Here is a 22,104-nt window from a genome sequence, read left to right on the forward strand (position 1 = left end):
AAAATAATAAAGGTCTTCTACACCTTTGGTAAAGATTCAAGTCTTATGGATACAATTTATTTCCATCTATTTTTAGAATGACTGTGCTAAGAAATCCTTTTTGAATCATTGGAATCAGAGCTCTTATCCTATCTTGCAACAATAAATTTACCCTCACACCATAAATTCACTCAATTCATGAAAAATCTTTGGTACACTTCAACCAATATAAACCCAGTGGAGAACTATACAACTTTTAAGTTGAACAAAACAGATCCTACCTATTAAGACAAGACTCCTTATAGTGCAACAGAATTTATAGAACTCGATTAAGAAACCATTTCTGTACACCCTGCACTCATCATTGTCATTGCAAATCTAAAGACAACAAATAATGTTCGCAACTCCAAAATGGAGAGTATAGATGACTCCAGCATGCAGCTAAGATGAAATCAAATTCACAGTCCATCACTAGAGAAGCATTCTTGGAGTCACAAAGACATTTTTTTAGTGCAGCATCGCAGAAAACCATTATCAACATGAAATTGCATAGAACAACTACCACACTACTTACCAAATGGATCAGCAATCCTTGAGATATCACTCCTAGCAATCTACTGAATTGGGAGGATGAACTCTCAGCTCTCCATGGCTACGGCAGAGAGCACGAACCGATGTGCTGACGAAAGAGTGTCCTCTGACAGCCACCTGAGATGATCTTCTAATTTTCAGCATGGACACAGTTCACTGGCGTATTAGCACACATATTTTGACACACAGGTAATATTGATGTTGAGCTGCAATCGATTCACTGCAAAAGAGGCAATAGAAGAGAAGTCTGTAGTTAGTCTCGTATCCAATTCAACCTGGAAAGAATAAAATAGACAAGCAAGTTAAAAATACCTGGCAATCAGCTTCCACATCTTATCTTCATGGTTGTATTGTTTTTTGGCTGATTGTACTAAAGAAACACTGTATAATGTCAACAACTTCCTTTTCCTTTTTTCAAGTTCATCTCTTTATTAATGGTTCATTTTTTCTTCCATATATTGCTCCAATTCCAGACTGACTAAGATCAAATACTGATCCACCAAAAGGTATAAACGTACAAAGCCTCCAAACCCAATACAGATAAAGAATAAAATCACACCTGGTTTTGAAATTCTTATTAAGGAACAAATTGAATGAACAACTAACACTATATTAAAGCAAATTCACTTCTCTTCATTGCTTCTATGTTCTGCGAGTGCTTCCTTCCAACAACCTGAACATAGATATTCGAGACAAAATGTCTCAACATACATGCAATCCTTGATGCATTTCCCACACTGGATACACCTGGCAATGCAAAAGTCACAAGCCCTGCAGTGCTTAGGACCCTTTTCTTGACAACCCTCTGAAGGACAGTCATAAACGAGTTTGTATTTCTGGCACACTGGGCACATTTCAACATCAATGACGCAGTCGTCATCGCAAACAAGAGATGAGTCACTTGTGTGGTAGAACCTTGGCTTCTGAGCTTGGGCCTGTTGATGTTGGTCTATGCCTAGCAACAACTTCAACGCTCCAAATTGTTCTCCTGATATGCTGAAAAGCCTCCCAAGCTTGAGGTGCTCTATTCCTGGTGTACCTTGTGATCGGAAAGCCTTTAGGTTATTTATGATCCCATCAAGACTTAGTCTCACACATCCAGCAACACTTAGCTGCATAACCAAAAAAATAATCATTAATATAAACATGTCACAATTAAATAAACTATGCATGGTCAGAAAAAAGTTGGCATGGTGAAAAAGCTCCTGTTAATATGGAGTCTAAGAAGGATCAACATATGCAGCCTTAATCCTTGCAAGCAAGAAGATATTTACACAACTTGAACAGTTGTCACTATCATGTCACCAAAGCTCGTGCTCTCATGTAAGGTCATACATTATACCAAATTAGCATACATACATAAATGGAATATGATAAATATAACCAGAACATGCAGTAGATAGATGGGGGCAAAAAACTTCTTTTTCCTTTTCACTAGATTATAACATGCAGATTGCAATCCTTAATTAACTTTAGAAAATCAAAATCAAGTATTTGCAGAGGGGGAATATAACCACCAACAAAAACATCCCTGGCCTTAACATACTAAAGTACAAAAAACTCAGACATGACAGACCATAGAAATATACAGGTTTAACCATAAGATAGTTGCTAAAGGGGAATAAGTTGTATATGTACAAGTTATGGTTCTATGGGTTCTTGAATAGCTTTAATCCAAAGCCTGTGCATAAAGATATATTAACAGTGAGTACTCGGAGGATTCCATTCTAGCCAGTTCGAAACCCTCATTAATACATTGGCTTATGTACTTCTATATATGTGTTAGAAGCATGCCTTAGGATTTCATAGGCTTTAGAATTAAGTGAATAATATTTCTATACACCAAGATATGAGCCTTAAAAGTTCAGACATCATTAATCTAGTTCAAACAGAACGAGATGATGATAGTCAAACTAAGAGGATAGTTGGACCTTTAAATAGTTATATTTTGAGCTGAAATTTTGTATATATTTACTTTTATATATCTTATGGGTTTTTAGAAAATTTTATGATGATATAAGATAGTTTGGCAATGAACTGGAATAAGATTACTTCATACAGATGCAGAACTGTAAAGTTGTATGGTTGATAACAACTATGTCGATTGATTATATATTAAGTTGTTAACCAATTTCTGTTAGAATTTAAATGAATTTGCAAGTCGGGTATACTCTATTTTGGGGAGATTTTGGCAAAAAATTTCAACAAATTGCAGTTTATATTTAGAGCTAAGCTTCTTCATTCAGGCATCATATGCATAGCATGACCACATGTTCCAAATTTAACATGTACTCGCTGATCTTTTTCTCTCACTTCACTTTTGAATCAAATCAAGTAAAATAAGCTTAATTTACTGCAATACAATGCTATTGCAATGCTGTACTTTTATAACATATTTTCAAAAGTTTGTTTTGATAGATATAATTGCCATGATTTAGGTATAACGATAGCATTAACATACACATTACATAAGCATAGAAATTTGACGTACTGTCATGAACGATCATTGTGCACCTGCAACAACTTCGTTAAACGAACCGTTCGTTGCTTTTGCATCTATGTACAAATGCTTGGCAGCATGTTTTGTCTTGGTTTTATGTGTTTTTACTTGTAAGAATGCATGTTCGAACGAATTGCAACGCTACAGTGCGACCGCTCACCACGCCGAGCAAAACTGCCCCAAAATGGCTCTGTTTTCGCGTGCCACGACCTGTTTTATGCAGACCGCAGCTGCACGCAAAATGTCAACCATCTCAGCACCCTAGAACCCCCCGGGTGGCATGGGGCTGGATGGGGCTTCGGTAAAGTGTCGGGCGTTAAACAATCTTCACAAGTTCGCACGTTAACTTAAAGGGAACTTGCCTTCACGCTCGGCACCCGGTGAGCAATTGTTTGTGGACTTGCACCTGTTCGTTCTACCTTCTAAAATCCTTGTTTTCTCCTTCCTCTCTTTTTTCTCTTGCACTCAAGGTGCTCGCTGAATTGCTTGTAAAGCTTCCCTCTTCGCGGGGCGTCGGGACTTGTCTGTCGCTCATTTTCAATCTAATCAACTTTCTGTTTTACAAATCCTTCGGGACATGTATGAGGTTGCAACTAGGCTGACCCTTTGCGGACGCATATGTCGCAAGGACGCCTCATGACTTTAACTTCAAATAACCTATATCATAAGTATATTATGTAATATATTTGTGAAACATAAATATTATTTAGCTAGTACTACGACCCAACTTGAAGAGATGATTGATCAATACTTACAAAGCCTAAATCAATGCTTGCCATATTATTAAATATACTATACTCATCTAAATTCAGGTTTTCACCTACTTATATTGGAGTAAACTTCAAGTATTATAATCTCCCCTACATAAGGAGAGATTATGTCATGCCGTCAAGGATGTCCTTTCCTAGCCAAGCCCTTATGATATCATTTATTGTGACCCAACCCAATGAGATTGCTATCCAAATAACTTATTAAGTTTGGACCATTGGCCCATAATATTTAAGCCTAAATTAATAATAATGCACTCATCAGTCCTTATAACTATGTTAAAGTTTTCACCCACTTCCAATGTGGGACTAAACTTCAGGTGTTACATATTATCATCCATAAACAAGAATTAAAAGAAGAAATAGCCCAAGCATGGTTGATCAAAAATTGCTAAATTTGAACAAACAATAGAAAGCATACATCTAGTAAAAAAATCATGACACTGTTCAGATTAGAAAACATTATGCATGTTCACATTCATTGGGATATCCTATATGCATAACAAAGAACATCTAAACTACAATACAAGATCCCTTGAGAGCCTCTCCATTTTTTAAGTGATTCTCACATATCATGGACTTTGTTAAGCCCACCTTGCTGATTCTGACTAATGCAATACAGTATAATTCCAAAAATTTCGCGCAGGTGGCCTCTGCTCCTCCAACCAAACCAAGTGAGGAGATCAGTTAAAAACACCACCACAATCCTTTTGCTAATATATGGTCAACCATCCACATCATCTTATATACTTTATAGCTTAGATGATAATGTTTAACTTATATTAACAACTAATTGTTCAATTCTTACAACAAACAGATTTGAAGGTGTCAATTAGCTAAAATGGTAAAGACCTTGACAGATTATCGTAAGGTCCTGGATTCGAATCCCGTCTTCATCACTTATCCTATGCACACAAAAAAGAAAACTCCACATCTAAATACCTATCCTCTAAATCTCCCTTCCAACATGTAACTTACCCACTATGACTACAAGCAGTGGCTCTATAATCATAATAAGAAAGGACTACTAGTTATTTGATACCAATTTGAAAAGAAGGGAAATAATTTCTATCTGCTTGGACTCTTCAACTTCTTCAATTTCACCCCTTGTTAAATTTTAAATTCAATTAATAGGCAATACAAGGAATTCAGAAGCAACTCATATATATTGGACAAAGTATTAGATCATATTTATTGATTGATTTCGGTAGCTCAATCATTCTGGACTTTCATTCAAATTCTTTCATTGATAAGAAGAAAATAACCAATTTATAAGAGTTATACTATTAGGTTTTTAACTAAGCTTCCTAAGAATTGGGTTTGGGAAGTATTACACTTCATTTGTAACATGTACATTTTTCTTTAAGAAAATATTAAACCATATAGAAATTTTGGAAGATAGTTCATCTTCTCAGGAAGATAATTGTTTGAAAATCTTGCACTAAAATGGATATGCCATTTATCTTCCACTTAGAAAATAGAAGTTGATGCATAATTCAAGAAGATCTATTCTTCAAAGAAAACAAGTCATATACAAAAATTTCAAAAGGTCAAAATGTCAAGCCAGAAAATTTAAGAAATTAGAAACATATACATATTTGTGCATGCAACTGTTGGTCTCATAACAAAATCTAGACAACGAAGAGGCTCATGAAGTTAAAAAATCTCATCAATAAATCTTCAAATACAGCTAATCTGGCAGTTAAGAGGTCAACAAAGTCTGCTATTTCATGGTTAAACATTTATTTCCCAGTCTTTTTTATTAAGCTCATTACTTTGCACGAATAAAATATGAACAGTGATCTAAACTAACTGGTTAGCATGCATTAAATAAATTGCACCAAGTAGCAAGAATCACCATCCAAAATGAGAAAATTTATACAAGTAAAGACAATACATCTATCGATAACTTCATATTACTTTTTTCCCTTACAATCAAGTGATTCGATGAGTTCCATCGAGTTGATGTAAGTTGTGACCGGCCAAAAAACACCCTAGACCAGGAAAGCAAGTTTATCTGTTATTGTTATATTTATGCTACATTAAGAGCTACATACAACTCATACATGGAATTAGCTTTCATCTTTGATGCTTTCACCAAACCATAACATTAGAGGTAATCTATGACATGATGGCTTTATGTTCACTTGTGCTGAATATCTAAATAGTAAATGATTAGCAGAAGCACTACTAAATACAGTCATGCTAAAAAAATCTTCTGCAAGTTAAATTATAACATAAAGAAATAATCAAATAATGAGTTCAGAATGATAGAAATGGTAAACACACGATCATTCTTATTAATACTAACCTTCTTCAGCTTTGGATTATTGTCAAGTACACACTTCACGCCATCATCTGTAATCCTTGAACAACCTGACAGGCTCAAGCACTGCAGATTCCCTTGAGCTCTCTGTGTTAACCGCAACAGAACATCATCTGTTATCTTCTCACCCAAAAGAGAATCAATATGTATACATCTCCACAAGAGAGCATCATTCTGAACAGCCAAACGCAAGGACCTGCAGACCCCTTCCACTGAGAGAAGATCATGAATGCCCAAATACCCAAGCGAGTAGAGCAGTCCCTCATGCGGAAGACCCTCATCCACACTAGAGTGGGCTTCCGCTGCACGATCAGAGTTTAAAGATTTTTGCATATCCAAGGCAGATTCCAAGTTTCCATCTTGGGCTTCATGAACAGAAGCCACCATGAAGCTCTCCTCCGCCCAACCATCAAGTTCGTCCATCCAACCATCATGGTAAATCTCAGTTTCCGGCGAGCACAACAAAGCCCACCCATACAAGTCTCCACCACCGACCTCGAGAAAACTGGCTAATGCACCATCGATCCCCATCCCAAATGGGTCATCAGGTAGCAGATCGACTGGATCACAAGCACCATCCACGCCTGTTGACCCGCTATCCCAGCCATAACCATTTCCATTTTCCCAGCCAGACGAAAAAGGGTAACTAAAGGGTTGGCTCCTCTCACATCTCGGTCGGCAGAACTCATCATCGGTAACGAATGCGGTAGAAAAGATAGAACAAGATGAGAAATTCAGTGCCATCCCCACTCTAACGAGGACCCTAAAGCACCTCAATTTCCTATCGTTCAATCCACCTTCTGAATCAAAAGAATTGTGATCTAACCTAACCTAATGTTCAGGACCCCCAAGAAAACCCTCGATTTTGGATAGCAAACAAAAAACCAGCCCCAAAAATTTCATTGAGCCTCTTGAACCAGATTCCAAATAGAAAGAGATCTGAATACAGGATCAAACCTATCGAGCAAACGACAAGAAACAAGACTAATCTGATCTAACTCCCAACAACCCCAACAAATCCTCAAGACTTGACCTTTTCATCAAATCAATTCTTCAACACATCAAATTTTAACACAAAGATATTCAAAGATGATTTTTTTTTGGCTTTTTCTCGCCGATCAATAGAATAAGAAGAATAAGTCGGCCACAAATTCAAGCAACGAAATCACAGGGAAGACGAATTGGTAAAGGGAGAGGAGGAAGGAGGTAGAGAGGTAGAAACCTAGGGTTCCGGATAGAGCGGAGAAGAAGAGCCCAAATCCTCAATTTCTCCCCCTTCTGCGGCCGAGGTGAGCGAACAAAACCTCTTTTTCTCCCCCTTCTACGGCGAAGAGGTGAGCGGACAAAGCGTAGGAAGAAGAGAAAGAATAAGGGAAACTTGCCCCGATTAAAACTTAATGATTTTACCTATATATCCCTTCCTAAAACCTATATTTTATTTTTAGCCCCGAGCGATCATCGAATTCTACATGACTCCCGAAAGACTTGAATATTTTCATAATACCCCCTGTACAAACCAAAACGAACGCTTTAAAGTTCGCGTTGATACGATACAGGTGTGATTAGAAAATATAATTTTGTAAGGAGCTCATGTGTAATTTTAATCGCAGATAGGAGACCGACACGTGCCAAGCCTGGGAATCCGTGGATGACTCCGCCCATTATCTTCTCCCGACACGAGCCGGTGGCGACGGGGAGATCTCAGCCGTCGGATTGGCCTGGCAGCTTAATCTGGGGTGGATGGTGAAGCGTGGTAGCCACGGAATGATGTCAGCCGTCGGATCGATTTACTGGGATCAACCGTGGATGCTCTGAAGCCCAACGTTGATTGTTAAGCCGACTCCTATTTTTCCTTTAGCGCACGCATGTTCTTCTGAGACCGCGGGGTATGATCAGGATCTTGTGACCTCTAAGTAGAGTAAATTTATCAAAGAATCCGGCAGAAAAGCGTGATACCCACGGAATGATGTCAACCGTGGATGGTTAATGCGCCACGTCGACTGTTAAGTTGACTCCATGTTTTTCTTTATTGCACGCATGTTCTTCTCAAGCCCGCGCGTCTCATCAGGGATGAGCTGATGAAAGTGGAGTGAATTTATCAAAGAACGGGGAAGAAAACCGTGGTAGCCACGGAATGATGTCAGCCGTCGGATCGATTTATCTGGGACCGGATGTGAGCCACCTAGAATGTTAAGTCGACTCCTGCTTTTCTTTTTAGTGCACGCATGCTCTTCTCAAGTTCGAGGGTGTATTTAGGGGGGACGGGGAAAAAATCGGAGTAGATTTATCTAAAAATATTTCTTATTTTATGATCTTACCACTCTATAAATAAAAGTCTTCAATGTATCATTCAGGACCGAAAAATCTCACTTCGCACTCTCACATAAGATCTACTAATTGTATTGTTAAAATGGTCATGTCGATAGCTTATGTGATGTTAATTTTATGAGTAAGGGACTTCAGAAGAGACACAACGTCCTTTTGGAAATGGACCTAATTGACTCAACCATGTAAGGTGGATCGATGACAAATTTTGATGATAACAAAGACCCACTAATTTTTCCGCTACTAATTATTTAAATGCTGTGTTGCTGACTCATAATGTAATAGGAGTATTGTGTAAATGTTATGAGTTTATCTATTCAGTTTTATGCCTTGCATTCCACGTAGTATAATTTATGAGAATTATGAAGTTGAACACAATCAAATTCCAGACATCAGAAACATATCTAACATTTGATCTAAGCAAACTTCACATAGGCCTTTCAAGGAGAGGGCCAAAAAGAGAGAAGAGAAGCCCTGACTTCAAGATGAAGTCTTGGCTTCACTATGGACACACCGTTCCTATTTCGTCCCTGCCAAAACACCCTTCTCGGTTGACTCAGTACTCGCAACGAGTTACAAGGCCGCAGTGCTGTAAGACGATCCGTTGCCCGATGCTGCCCTCGTCACAAGCCTGATCCCTCGCACCCAAAGCTGCGCCGCCTCCTCCCCTCCTCCACACACGAAATGCACCTCCCTCTTCCCGGCGGTCACCACCCGGAACAGCCCCGCCTCGCGTCTATCGCCCTTCCCTTTCCTGTTCCTCTGGAACGCTGAGCTCCCGCCCACCTCTGCCTCCCTGCACACCACGTTCCGGCGGCTCGCCTTGCCCCACTGCAGCACCCCCGCCTCCGCCGCCATCCTCAACACCTTCCCGTGCGGCGACCCTCTCCCGCACTTGGTGTGCTTCTTGACATGGCCGCCTCGCAGAACCAGCGCCATGGCTAGCTCGTCCAATATCACGTTCTCCGCATCCTTTCCGAGCTTCGCGTTCGATCTCGCCAGCGAAAGCGCCGTCTCGCCTCTATGCGTCTTGGCATCACACTTGGCTCCGCCGTGGATCAAGAGCTGGCATACTTCCGCGTGGCCTTCTCTCGCTGCCAGCATCAGTGGAGTGTACCCATCTCCATCGACGGCGTTCACGTCGCACCCTCTCTTGGTCAAGAGGCGCGCGGCGGCCATGTCTCCTCGCCGAGCCGCAAAGTGCAGAGCGTAGAACCCCCCGGCACTCCCTCTCTCGAGAGTGAATTCAAGCATCACCTGCTCGAAGAGATCCCGGTTCTCCTTCGACCGGGAAAGGTCGATTGCGGTCTCTCCCGCTTTGTTGCAGAGCTTCGCGTTGGCGCCGGCGAAGACCAGGACGCGGAACACGTTGACGTGGCCCTCTTTGGCTGCCGCCATGAGCGGGGAGTACCCCTCCTCGTCTTGTCCGTCGATGTCAATATCTGGTCGCGTCAATAGCACCTCCAAGGATCCGACGTCGCCACATAGGGCCGCGAACATGATCGGGGAGAAGACGGACGGATTGCTCGATCGAGGAACCGTTCCTGCCCGAATCAGGTCGACGACTACACGCTGAAAACTGATGCTCCAATGGCTGCAAGCGGCGGCCTTGGTGGCAGACACCCCAGCCACACTCACCAGGCCAAGATCAGCGCCGGCCGTCACAAGAATCCTCAGGCAGTCATCGCGGTTGTAGCGCGCACATAGCATCAACGCCGTCTCTCCGGTGTCGGTTCTCGAGTTCAGGTCGCACCCCTTATCGATCAAGATTTGCAGGATGGAAGCCAGGCCGAGTCGGACAGTCATGTGGATCGGCCGGAACTCGGTCTTCCGGCTGGTCTTGACCGGGAGCTCGCAATCGGCACCGCAGGCCAAGAGGGTGTCGACGGCTCGAGGATTGGCACAGAGGATGGCGTGGTGGAGGAGCGTGCGGCCACAATGCGGAGCGTTGAGAGAGTGATGCTGCAGGAGCATCCGGAGGATGGTGCCCGCGGACTCGAAGTACTCGACCGCGCACCAAGCGGCGGTGTAGGGCTCGGCGAGACCGGCGCCGACACGGAACTCCTCGCCGGTGGTGGTGTCCCATGACCATGCACCTAGTCTCACCTTGGCGTCCTTCCGCACTCCGGCCTTGAGCGGGCACCCGTACATCATCAGAGATCTATTGATCAACGAATACGTCGCATGAGTGGTGGAGTGTCAGAAGTACCTGCAACAAGCGCCGGACGACGGCGGTCTGACGGCTGACGATGGCGGCGATTAGTGCGGTGCCGTCGACATTGGTGTGGAGGGATGGTTTCAGCGAGCGCAGCAGCACACGAGATGTCGCGTTCGGATCCGCTCCGCACTGCATATGAATTGAGCATTGAGATCAAACCACGCATCACTGGTGGATTGGAACAATTCCTTTGCTGAACACAACAGAATTGACAAAGATCTGACCTCTTTTGCTAATCCAACGAAAAGAATCTTTTAATCAAGCAAAAAATACTAAAGCCGAGACAGTCAAAAATCCAATTTTTCTTGCTTAATCCACCTAATTAATGGTTTCTTCACATCTAAAGTCTAAACCTTCTCAAGGGTACAATCGAAAGCTGGCTGTGAGACGACACACAAATGGAATCCCCAAAAACACCTTGCCCTCGGTTAGGGCAATGGAACTCATAAACATTACTATGGTTATCATGGAAAGACCGAAATGAACTCGACGTGCTACTAAATCATCACCGAGAATTACCTTGATGAGGGTGTCGACGACGTCGAGGAATCCCCTGGAGGCGGCCAAGACGAGCGCATGGACGGCGACGCGGGGACGCACGAGATCGGTGCCGATGAGAAACTCCGCGAGGCTCGCCCTCCCGTGCAAGCTGGCCTCCACCACAGCCTCCTCGCAGGCGGGCTGCGATGCTCCGGCCTTCAGCAACGCCTCCACCACCTCTGTCTGCCCCTCCCTCACCGCCGCCGTTATCGCGTGTCCCCGGAACAGTTTCTGGTTCACGTCGGCGCCTTTCTCCTTCACCCACAATCCACCAAAATCATCAAAATTAGCTAACTATAACGAATTCTTAAGCTCTAATCATCTTAATGCAACTAAATTAATCAGTAAATCACCCAGAAAGAAACAAAAAGCACGTCTTTTTTGTTCATTAATTGCACTTATCACTCTTGATGACGAGAGATCAAGGATGGAGGATCAATCGGACGGTAGAGATGCGAAGTCGCGCGCGATACGGCGCCGTACGCGCTAAGCTGCGCTGTGCTGAGAACAGATCGACAATTCGGACTGCCATAAAGGGTGCTCGTGTACTAAAACTCCTACCCGCGCGTGTGACGAGATGGGGCGCATTGAATTGCTTGTCGATAACACACGTGACCTTGCGCTCCTCGCGGGAATTAAAGAGGCCCCTAATCACAATTCCATTAATTCTCAGCAATTTGGGATCAACTGTCTCACCAAATCAGAAATCGAAGGGGAAATTGATCCGAGGAAGGGGTACGGAGTTGGTCGCATCATATCCGTGCAAGCACTGAAGAGAGAGAGAGAGAGAGAGAGAGAGAGTGTGTGGTGAACAGTTATGCCAGCTAAGTGGTGTGATTCCATTCCTGGCCGGGGCCGGCAGATGACGCGAATCACGGGACGATACCCGTTCTCCGATCGGACGGTTGGGATTTTGCGATCGTCCAAGGGGCATGTGATGGACAAAGAACTTTCTTTAATTTTCGAAACTATGAGGCAAGTCAATGGCCCTCAATGGGAGAAATTTCGACCCGAATCCGATAACACATTCTGGAAGCTATAGCTACTAATCAAGAAAAGCAAACGGATAGTGAAATAATCCAAAGAGAAATAGAATTGTGCGAGAACGTATATAATAATGGATCGGGTACAGCTTTGCGGGTCACGAACCCGAACCAAAGTGCACCCATTTCTTTTGACAACTCGAGTTTATTGTAGGAAAATAATTGAGATAATAAATGCAGAAATCAGTATAATAATTTTCGAAAACAAGAAAAATTAAGTAAATAAAAAATAAGACATAAAGAAAATAATGAATAATAAATAGTAAAGAATGTTTATATTAATCTGGAGGTCAATCAAAGGGCCAAAAGGTCGAAGCAGAAGAATTCAAAGTAGAGAAGAGAGGGATGAGCGAGGAGATCGAACCAGGAGCTTGCGAACGACGAGGAGATCACCGGCGTGGGCCGCGAGGAAGAGGGCGGACGCGTCAGTGCGGATCTCCTCGTACTCCACCAGGACCTCGTCGGCGGCCTCCTCCCGAAGGGACACCGTGGCCCGGCGCGCCCGCAGGCACACCGCTCCGGCGAAGTTCACATCCACCGCCGGGTCCGCGAGGGACTCCGCCACCTCCCTCGCGTCCCCGCGCTGGGCCACCTCCACCAGCCGCTGCGACGCCTCCGCGCCGTAGTCCGGCAGCGGGTGCACCTGCAGCCGCCCCGCCGCGCCCTTCATCGTCACCGCGACTCCTCCTGCCGCTCCTTCGCTGCCACGGCCCATCGAGTGGGCGAACACCGTCATCTCCTCCGCCGATCGGAGCCACGGACAAGGTATGTGCTCAAACGCCTCCCCTCGCTGCTGTTTCCGGCATCGATTTCCCCTATTTCTTCTCTCGTTGATGGGCTTCCGTGTGGGTATCGGGAAACTTGAAAGCAGCGAGCGCCAGAGGAAAGAGGAGGCGTTGTGGGCTAATATAAAGAACAGGAAGGGAGGGGTGGTGAGCGGAGTTACTTAGACCGCGGTTAAGGTTAAAGGCGGAAACAAAAAGGAGACCAGGTTTTAATTTCTTTACCGGCAAGTGGAGGTGACCGGTGGGTCCCACCACGGTAGGTAGAATTCGGAGTTAGGGTGTGTCATTGGAGCTGACTCGGGTCGGGACGGCTCCAGTTTTGGCTCGGCTGACGCTGTTATAAGCTCAGCCGAGAGTTAAAAGTAAGCAAAAAAGAAAAGCAAAGCAACACAACCCAAAATTTGAATATATTAAATAAAATTACCACAAAGTTTTCATGCATAGATAGAAACCCACACCATATAAGCATGCGAAACATACAATGATTTAACCTTAGATTAAATAGTAGGATCGTTGAAAGGTGATGAAATTATCCAACTTTACTTTATTATCAAGTTATTTTATTGAGTCATTCTTGTATGATCCTGAGTTTATATTTCAAATATTTACATGTAGAGAATGTGAGTGCATCATAGGACTTAGTTAAAATTAGTAGTCTATGATTGATGTTATTATTAAGTTGACTTAATAATAGCAGAAATGTGAAGACCCTGAGAAAGAAAAAGTGCACCCATCTTTTTGGCAATCAACATGGAATTTATTTAGGGTTCTCCGTCACAAATCTCATCCCGCTAATCCACTAAACAATTGTCTTGTTTAAGCAAAGTACAAACAACATTAGCAGTAATCTCATCAATGTCTGTGCAAAAGTTATAATTTTGAAATGAACCTTCTGTCTCTTTAAAACTCAAATTCAAAAGCTGTTCTCTGAAAGCCTAAACTTTTCAGAATTATCTTTGCCAAGGAATATAATCATCAGGACATGAGTCTCATTTCAAAATTTTGGGGAGTAAACTACACAATAGCTAATTTTTTGGGAGGTATGTACATAAAAACTTTCATATGCCACAAAAAATGAAACTACAAGTGAATTGAATTTTTGTCTATTAAACTGTCAATAGGAGATGACCATTTAGAACTTACAAAGCATTCTAAGGGCCATTAAAATTATTGTAATCCCAAGTTTATGTGCCTCACTAGAGCTTACAGTTTGCACATACGTTCATTTGTAGCTTTTTCAGGCACTTGGGCATCATATGAGGTTAAATTAAGTGTTGCTTAGTGTGTCAAACATTTTAGGCAAATCAATCAAGTTAAAAGACCAGTGCTATTAACATGATTGCCTGTTTCATAAGTAAACAGAAACCAGATATAAATATACAATGACCAAATCAATGGGGTGTCTCATGCTGCACCATCTTGTACAGTTGGAACTATGAATGCAGATAGATTAGAAATATAAATGAGAGCAGATCATCTTTAAACGTGCTTCCCTTTTCCTTTTTTTATCTTTTTTTTTTCTCAAAGCCCGAGACATTAAAAGTCCAAAGGCAGAAAGGTTCTGCTCTCATATCAAACATTGTGAGAAGAAGCTTTAATAGATGGATAAAAGCTCATAGTCACAGGAGTGGAAGTACTCCTGGGGAAAATGACTTGTCGCTTCCCTGTACCACATCAGAACCACCACCTTCTTCTCCCTCTTGTTCCAATAGCTTTCAACTCAGTCAGGCCACAAGTTCGATAGAAGATGGTATGTCATATTTATCTGACTCAACCCATTGTGAAAGATTAGCTCTCAATTCACTCCATCCATTGCTTCCAAGCAACAGTCATCAAGAAAAGTAAATTCAGTGATGGTCCATAATACTGACAGAAAAATGTTTTTTTTAAGATATCATATAGCTTAGTTGATAAAGATTTAACTTATCGATAGTTAATGATTTTTCTTATTGATAGAACGAGAAATCATTTTCTTGGAAAGAATTAAATGTGTTGCAAATGAATTACTTGTCTTTTTAGGTAATTAGTCCATACCAAATGTTTCTTCACTGACTTAGTGATCTGATGATCTGTATTCACTGGAAGCTGTAGAATCTAAATGTCCAAATATGATTGTTGACTCGTAGGTGACTAGGGTTGGGTCAAATCTACAACTGGACCTGCAACCTTAATCACAGGCTTGATTGATGCACATATATGTTGATGCTAGCTGAAGTGCCTCCTAGGATCATTGACTATTGCCATATTAGTTGGGATAACATGTGTGACCATGTTCCTTGCTATAATATTTCGAAAGAAATTTGTATATTAGCTATACTATATATTTTTTAAGAAGGAACTTTCTATCTCTATCTCATAAAATATTATCACATAATTAAAACCAAAACAAAGAAGGGAAAAAACTCACTGTCAATCCATGAGTGTGCCTCATCATCGATGGATCAAAAACTAAAGCAACAAAACAAAAACAAAAAAAGTAAATGGTCTGCTCCAATCCCACATACCATGCAAATAATAATGTGTCGAAAATTGGGGTGGGAGAAGTATGTGTAAAGCCTGTCATGGTAGATCAAAAACACATCAAGCAGCTTGATCATCCGTGTGTTTGTGCTCGCCTTTACATCCATGGACATCTCAAGTACTGAACTTATAGAATAATTTTTATTTATTTATTTTTAGAAAAAATAATTTTATTGCTGAAGACAAAAGGAAGTGTAGGGATGGTTCAAACTCTCGACCCTATAAACAGAAGAAAACTAGCTGATTGGGTGTAGTTAATAATAGATTGTTTCAGCTCACTGTCTCAAGATTTGTGATCAAGAATTAAAAGCCATCACTCATAGATTACATGAGTTATATTAGCTGCATTACACCATAGTTTAACTCTATTGCAAGTGTTGAATTGTCCTCTGTTGAAAGATGCTTGCAGCGTCCAAACTTACTGGATCCAAATCTACAGTTACCCTATGGCATAGGTTAGAACCTGTAGAGTTCTGGTTGGGCAGAGACTACTTGAATAGTCTCATGACTTCAAAAAAAATGTATATTCGTAATTAGGCCAATTTTGGTCGTTAGCCTAACTTGTGAAGTCAGATCCAACCTGATCCATTTTCTCAACAACATATATCGTTATGGTCAACCTAACTTACCAAGATGGACTGTAAGATATATCATTATGGTTAGCCTAACTTTGCCCAAGATGGATTATCCAAAATGACTTTCCCAAAACATCAAAATCATGAAAAAAAACTAGTAATCGGTCGTTCTATGTTTAAGTTATATGATTGATTAAATATAGATGATACAACTATTTTGTATAGCAAATCAGAAAGGGTTCATTTAGTTGGGAAAAATTGTATCATATTAAATTTCTTAAAAAAGTATTTTTCCCAATGGATTTGAGATTGATGGGAGAATCAAACTGACCAATAATTAAAGGATCTAGATGATTCTAGATCCACGTGGGTCATTGTATAATTAGTGTCTCATTGTGCTTACAACATCATTGGATCAAAGTGGGTCAATTTCTTTGTAGGTATTTATATGACTCCTGATTTTTATTTCTTTCAATTTTCTAATTTTATTATAATTTAATCTATCTTATCGATGGATAAGATAGGCTAAATTATATGAATCACTGGGGTTCTCATATCTGCAGGTACCATGTGCCTGGCTTGTATGGTATCTTCCAAGAAGCTGACATCCATTAAGTATGGACTACAAGCTGATGAGAAAAGTCAATGAATCCTTAGCTAAGTTGCATCGTTGTAATCCTAGATCTTAACATTAAGCTTTTAGCTTAGTAGTCCATGCAAGGACGCCATTATTAGGGGAGGCACAGCTCATGACCTAACCTAGACATAGCACGAGTCCATTGCCGTATCTCTGTCCTCCATCATTATTAGGGCATGCATCGACCAATCCTTTCTTAGGTTTAGTGTTGCAGCTCCAACAAGGAAGTGGTGAAGCCACTACAAGTGGACTTCAAGTGATCCCCGAATCAAAATTAGGTGGTGATACTTGTAATGCCTACACCAGTGGGGACTCGACTTGTCCTATTCCAGATGGATATGGAGACTGTCACCATGATCCATCAACCTCCCTAGTGGGTACAAACTCATCATCAAGTGTTAGAATCTAATATATATTGGAGATTTGTTTTAAATGTAACTCCAATTGACGTATCATTTTCTGATAGTTTAAACTCTTCAAATCTTTGATTATTCAAATCAAAACAGGTTGTGAATCAGAACCATGCATTTGTCCCTCCATATATCATTTAATATTTAGTTAATATCTGCATTTTGTTTCCTAATTGACTTAAACTATATACTTTTTTGACAACTGAGAGGTGATATAATTTAATGTAATACTATATTCTTTGCTAACCACTTATGCTTTAAGAATTTCTGGATACCCCATTGAAATCTTTTATTGTCAAATATTTTAATATCATGATCATTTTCTGACAATTTAAACTCTTGAAGATTTTGGAAATTTAATTCAAAATAATTATCATGATATTAGAAGAGGTTATGAATTAGAACAATGTCTCTATCCATCTCTCTATATATCATCCAACATTTGATTAAATATTATATAATATTTTTTAACTAGCTTAAATGATATATTTAGGTGATCAAGATTTGTATCACAGAAATAACCTTTTTATAAATTTAGCTTAAATTAAGCATTTGACCCTCTCTAAAATTGCATTGACGAAAATCTCATGCACATACTTAAATGACATATAAAATGTAATATATATATATATATATATATATATATATATATATATATATATATATATATATATATGATAATTTAGGAACAACTAAAGCTTTTAGAATAACTGGATATCCAATCAAAAAAAAAAATTATCATGAAAAATTCAAAGGTCCTTCATCAAGGTGTCCCTTCTCTAAGGTGTTCATGGTGCAATCAATCTTGGAGGCTAAAGTGCAAATGAGGTACAAGAAGCTCCCAAGGAGCTGCACTCATGTTTGCTTGTGCCCCAAAGCTCCCCAAACCTAAGCAAAGATCAAGTAGAAACACCCATCTTTGTCTCACCACAGGATCTCATCCCCACTCCATCTTTTGTCCTTCCCCATGAGTGGTGCAGGAAATTATGCTGTAGAGTGAATGACTAAAGTGGAGGACATCATTTCCTCAAGAAAGGAGATGGTTTGGTTGCGTAAGGAGACCATTCTAAAATGTGGCAGACAAAATATTTTGATATGCTGTGGAAGTACACACCACCCTTGAAGCAAAAGCATCATTTGAGAGTCCTCCTTCAATGGGATTAAATGAGCTAGACAATGCTAGATGACAAAAGGATATAGAAGTTCTTCTGTTGTAGGTCATCATGTCCTGGATAGTGCACACGGTATGCTTCACTTGTCAACACTGATCTTAAACAACAATGGGTTCTTTTCAAAGGGAACCCACTAGCATTGCTAAAATAAAAGTCAGTGACTTTTATATTGATTCCATTAATTTAATATTTATGAGTTGACCATTAGTATAATGATGTTGAAACTTAATTTAACATTAATATCCTTTCAGAAATGTCGAGAAACATGATAAATCAAATAATTGTTGAAGTAATAAAGAATAGTTGCTATTATTTAAATTTGATGATAACCATGATCAATAGTTGCTAAGTTGAGTTTGCAAGACAGATGCTGACATGATTGATATATATAAAATATTAGTGTACTTGGAGATATAATATATACACACATATATATATATAATTACAATTTGAAGGGGAAAATATGTTATGTCCACTCTTCCAAAGGATTGATATGGGGAAACCAGGGTTAGGAGACCTTCTATTGCATTTCTTTTGCTAGTTTATTCTAAGGTACTGTTCAATTTTACAAAGTCAAAGGCTGAGCACCAGAAGTCACAACTTGGCCTTTAATGCATCCTTTCCTGTTTCAATCTCCAGTGTCATAAAATTGAAGGAGAACCAGAAATATGTGCCCCCAAGAAGTCAAATGCCATTGATTTATAATAATATTAGCAGATGCTAGTTCTTGAAAGATGGCAGTGAAAAAGGTTTAACCTGGCAAGTGGCTGTCATGGCCCAAATGGACAGCTTCCATTCCAAGTTCCTAGTTTAATTTGTCCAAGATTACCAGTGCCCCAAATCTGAAGACAAAAACTTTGCTTGTGTTCTAAGACTGTTGTTCCTTCTTTTACCCTTTCTTATGTTGAGAGTGTTTATTTCTCCTAGGATTTGAATCCTACATAGTAAACGCTTACAACTTGTGCAAGTTTGAGATGACTATTTGTCTCCTAAGAAATACGCTGATGATTAAGACATTGTGTGCATGTGTAAAAAAGAGTGATTTCTTGTTTCCTAGAAGATGTCGTGTGCGGAGTTACAAAAAGAGTCAGATATTTCTTTTTAAAAAATATATATGATTAGCGTAAATTTTTTGTACAATTTTATATTAATATAATTGTAAAAGTTGGACGACTTTTCTACGTGGCGGACTAATTGACCGAATAATGCAATTAAAATCTAGTCATCATCCAAGGTCACATGGCTAGTGTGGAAGTATGGTTAGGATTTTGGATCCAGATCCACACCTTTATTTTACTATATCTTTTAAGATTATATATATATATATATATATATATATATATATATATATATATATATATATATATATATATATATATATTCAATTGATATAATTTGTTATTTCTTTTATGAATTTTAATTGAGTTAAGGTTCATTTTAAATATATGGTTTTCATCATAAGCCTCTTAAACCCTTATCATTTACTCGTGTTTAAAATAATCTCTATATTTTAGAAAATATAACATATAAATCCCTCTTATCAAGTCTGAGTTAATAGATGTTAGAGTTTACTTACGTGGCATGCTGACTCATAATAAATTATTAATATAATAACACATATAATTTAAGGTTAATATTTATTTTAGCCCTTATGGTTTTAGTCATGAACCTCTTAGGCCCTTATGGTCTACTCATGTCTAAAATAACTTTTACATTTTCAAAAACGTAGCATATAAGCTCTTCTCATCAAGTTTGAATCAACAGACGTTAGAGTATGCTTACGTGGCATGTTGACTCACGATAAACCATTAATATAATGACACATGTAATTTAAGTTGTAAGAGAAAAACTTATACCTCCATCAACGGTGGGAAGAGACGTCGTCGTAGAAGCGACCACCATCAGCAGCACCAAGCCACTACTGCTTAGCAAGGCGTTATACGCACGACGAGCTTTGGAGCTTCCCGTCTTGCCTCAGGTGGATGTGCGTCGATCAGTCCAACACTAGGCACGCAGTAGTCTCCTAGTTCCTCTTCCTCCTCTTGGGCGTCTTTGTCCCCATTGCCTCCCACTTTGTCCTCTCTCGCGCCCTCACCCTCCATGCTTATGACGTGGTGGTTCAACTCTCCCTTACATTCGCCTCCAACCTCTCCTACCTTTGCCTCTCTGCCTTCGTCTAGCGTTACGGCCTCCGCTGCTTCCTTTTTCTCGACAAGCTGATTAAGGAGAGCAAGAAGGTGTGGGAGTGCTACATGGACCTGCTCAACCACTCATTTCATTTGCTTTTCGTCTTTGCGATGTCGTGTTTCACGGGGGAGGTGGCTTACAATGTATGATGGTACTCGTTGGGATCAGAGTGGGTACTGTTCATGGTGGTAAGCAGCACTGTTGAATCTCGTATTTTGATGATGAAACCAATTGATAAGTATTTATGATTTGATCTACGTTTTTAGTGACGCGGGATGCTTCGATCAGGATGAGATAATTAAAGCAGGAAGAATCATGTTGGGCTGATGGAACATGTCAGAAGATTGGACGTCGAGCCGGAGGATCGATCGACGTATCGATAGAAGGCTTCGGGCTATGGATTCGAATATTGGGCCAAGAAGAGCGGATATTGCGCCAAGGATATTGGAGTTGCGGAGTCAACTGGCCGATTGGGCAATAGGCCACAAGAGAGGACGATGCGCCGACGAATCGGACGAAGCATCGATGGACCAATGACATGCCGAACAAAATGATTCATGCTTAGTATTAATTGTCTAGATCGAAGTGTGTTTTGTACATGTGCAGGATTAACTACGATAGCAAGGCATAAAGCAAAATGGAGTCCCGGAGTCAAGAACGTGATTTCGTTAGGAGTTCGAGAGTTCGTCGGAAGTCCGGATGTTCGTCATAAGTTCTACAAAAACCAGCCGAGAAGTCTCGGAGCTTGCCAAAGAAGCTCGTCGGAACTCGCCAAATAGATCGTCGTGAAGTCTAGGAGCTTGTCGGGAGTCCGCTGGAACATTGCCGAGAGATCGTCAGAAGAAAACTTGACTCATAGGACTTGTTTAGCTTAGTAAATGTCTTAGATTTGGTAGTTAGCACATAATTTGGATTGGATTTGGGCCAACCCAATTAGGGGCCAATTTGGCCCATGTAAGGATTGTGTTGGGCCCAATGAAAGGCTCAAACAGTGACCCAAGAAATGGCACCGTCATAGCAGAGGCGGTGGTACCACCCAGCGCAGTGTTAGTGTCAGATTAACACTAGCGGTGGTACCGCCTGTACCTAGGAGACCCGGGATGAGATGTTTTTAGGCTCCAAGTTTGAATCAACTTGAAGCCTATAAATACTCATTTCATCTCTAGTTAAACTAGAGAAGCGATGAGAGTTTTAAATTGAGAAAACGTCGCAGAAATCACTTGAGAAATCCCTCCTCTAACTTAAACTTAGAATTCTATTTAGAGAGGAGTGTGTGTGCTTGTAAAGGTTGTCTCCTAAACATGTGAAAAAAAAAAGAGGGGTGTAAAAAGTGGTTGGTCTTCACCTATTGAAAGAAGACCGATAGTGGATGCCGGTGGCCTTGACGGAAGAGGAATCGACGGAGTGGATGTAGGTCACGATGACCGAACCACTATAAAATTGGCGTGTTCTCTGGTTTGTATTTCTATTGTTGCCATTTACTTTACTATAAACCATTTTACTTGCTTACCGCCTTCAATACATTTACG

At 40.6% G+C, this 22,104-nt stretch overlaps 2 protein-coding genes across 2 annotated transcripts; both read right to left on the reverse strand.

The window, feature by feature from the left end:
• Positions 1–956: 956 nt before the first annotated feature.
• LOC135646160 (F-box protein SKIP14-like) lies at positions 957–7,544 on the reverse strand. Its single transcript, XM_065165384.1, has 2 exons — positions 6,149–7,544; positions 957–1,682 (listed from the first exon to the last, which is right to left on the reverse strand). Exons 1-2 carry the CDS (start codon positions 6,905–6,907, stop codon positions 1,194–1,196), a joined length of 1,248 nt encoding a protein of 415 aa, XP_065021456.1. The 5' UTR covers positions 6,908–7,544; the 3' UTR covers positions 957–1,193.
• A 1,336-nt stretch (positions 7,545–8,880) lies between these two features.
• Positions 8,881–13,177, reverse strand: LOC135645111 (uncharacterized). Its single transcript, XM_065163191.1, has 4 exons — positions 12,654–13,177; positions 11,226–11,501; positions 10,698–10,835; positions 8,881–10,618 (listed from the first exon to the last, which is right to left on the reverse strand). Exons 1-4 carry the CDS (start codon positions 13,023–13,025, stop codon positions 9,062–9,064), a joined length of 2,343 nt encoding a protein of 780 aa, XP_065019263.1. The 5' UTR covers positions 13,026–13,177; the 3' UTR covers positions 8,881–9,061.
• Between the last annotated feature and the right edge of the window lie 8,927 nt (positions 13,178–22,104).

Source organism: Musa acuminata, chromosome BXJ3-8 (assembly GCF_036884655.1).
Source record: "Musa acuminata AAA Group cultivar baxijiao chromosome BXJ3-8, Cavendish_Baxijiao_AAA, whole genome shotgun sequence".
Taxonomy (NCBI): Eukaryota; Viridiplantae; Streptophyta; class Magnoliopsida; order Zingiberales; family Musaceae; genus Musa; species Musa acuminata.

Bases quoted from the DNA above. Each gene is read 5' to 3' on its own strand.
- LOC135646160 (XM_065165384.1), bottom strand. From the start codon at position 6,907: ATGGCACTGAATTTCTCATCTTGTTCTATCTTTTCTACCGCATTCGTT. The intron at 1,683-6,148 runs GTTAGTATTAAT...TTGGTTATGCAG, and splicing joins ATAATCCAAAGCTGAAGAAG to CTAAGTGTTGCTGGATGTGT.
- LOC135645111 (XM_065163191.1), bottom strand. From the start codon at position 13,025: ATGACGGTGTTCGCCCACTCGATGGGCCGTGGCAGCGAAGGAGCGGCA. The intron at 10,836-11,225 runs GTAATTCTCGGT...ATTCATATGCAG, and splicing joins TCGTCGACACCCTCATCAAG to TGCGGAGCGGATCCGAACGC. The intron at 10,619-10,697 runs GTACTTCTGACA...TGCCCGCTCAAG, and splicing joins TCGTCCGGCGCTTGTTGCAG to GCCGGAGTGCGGAAGGACGC.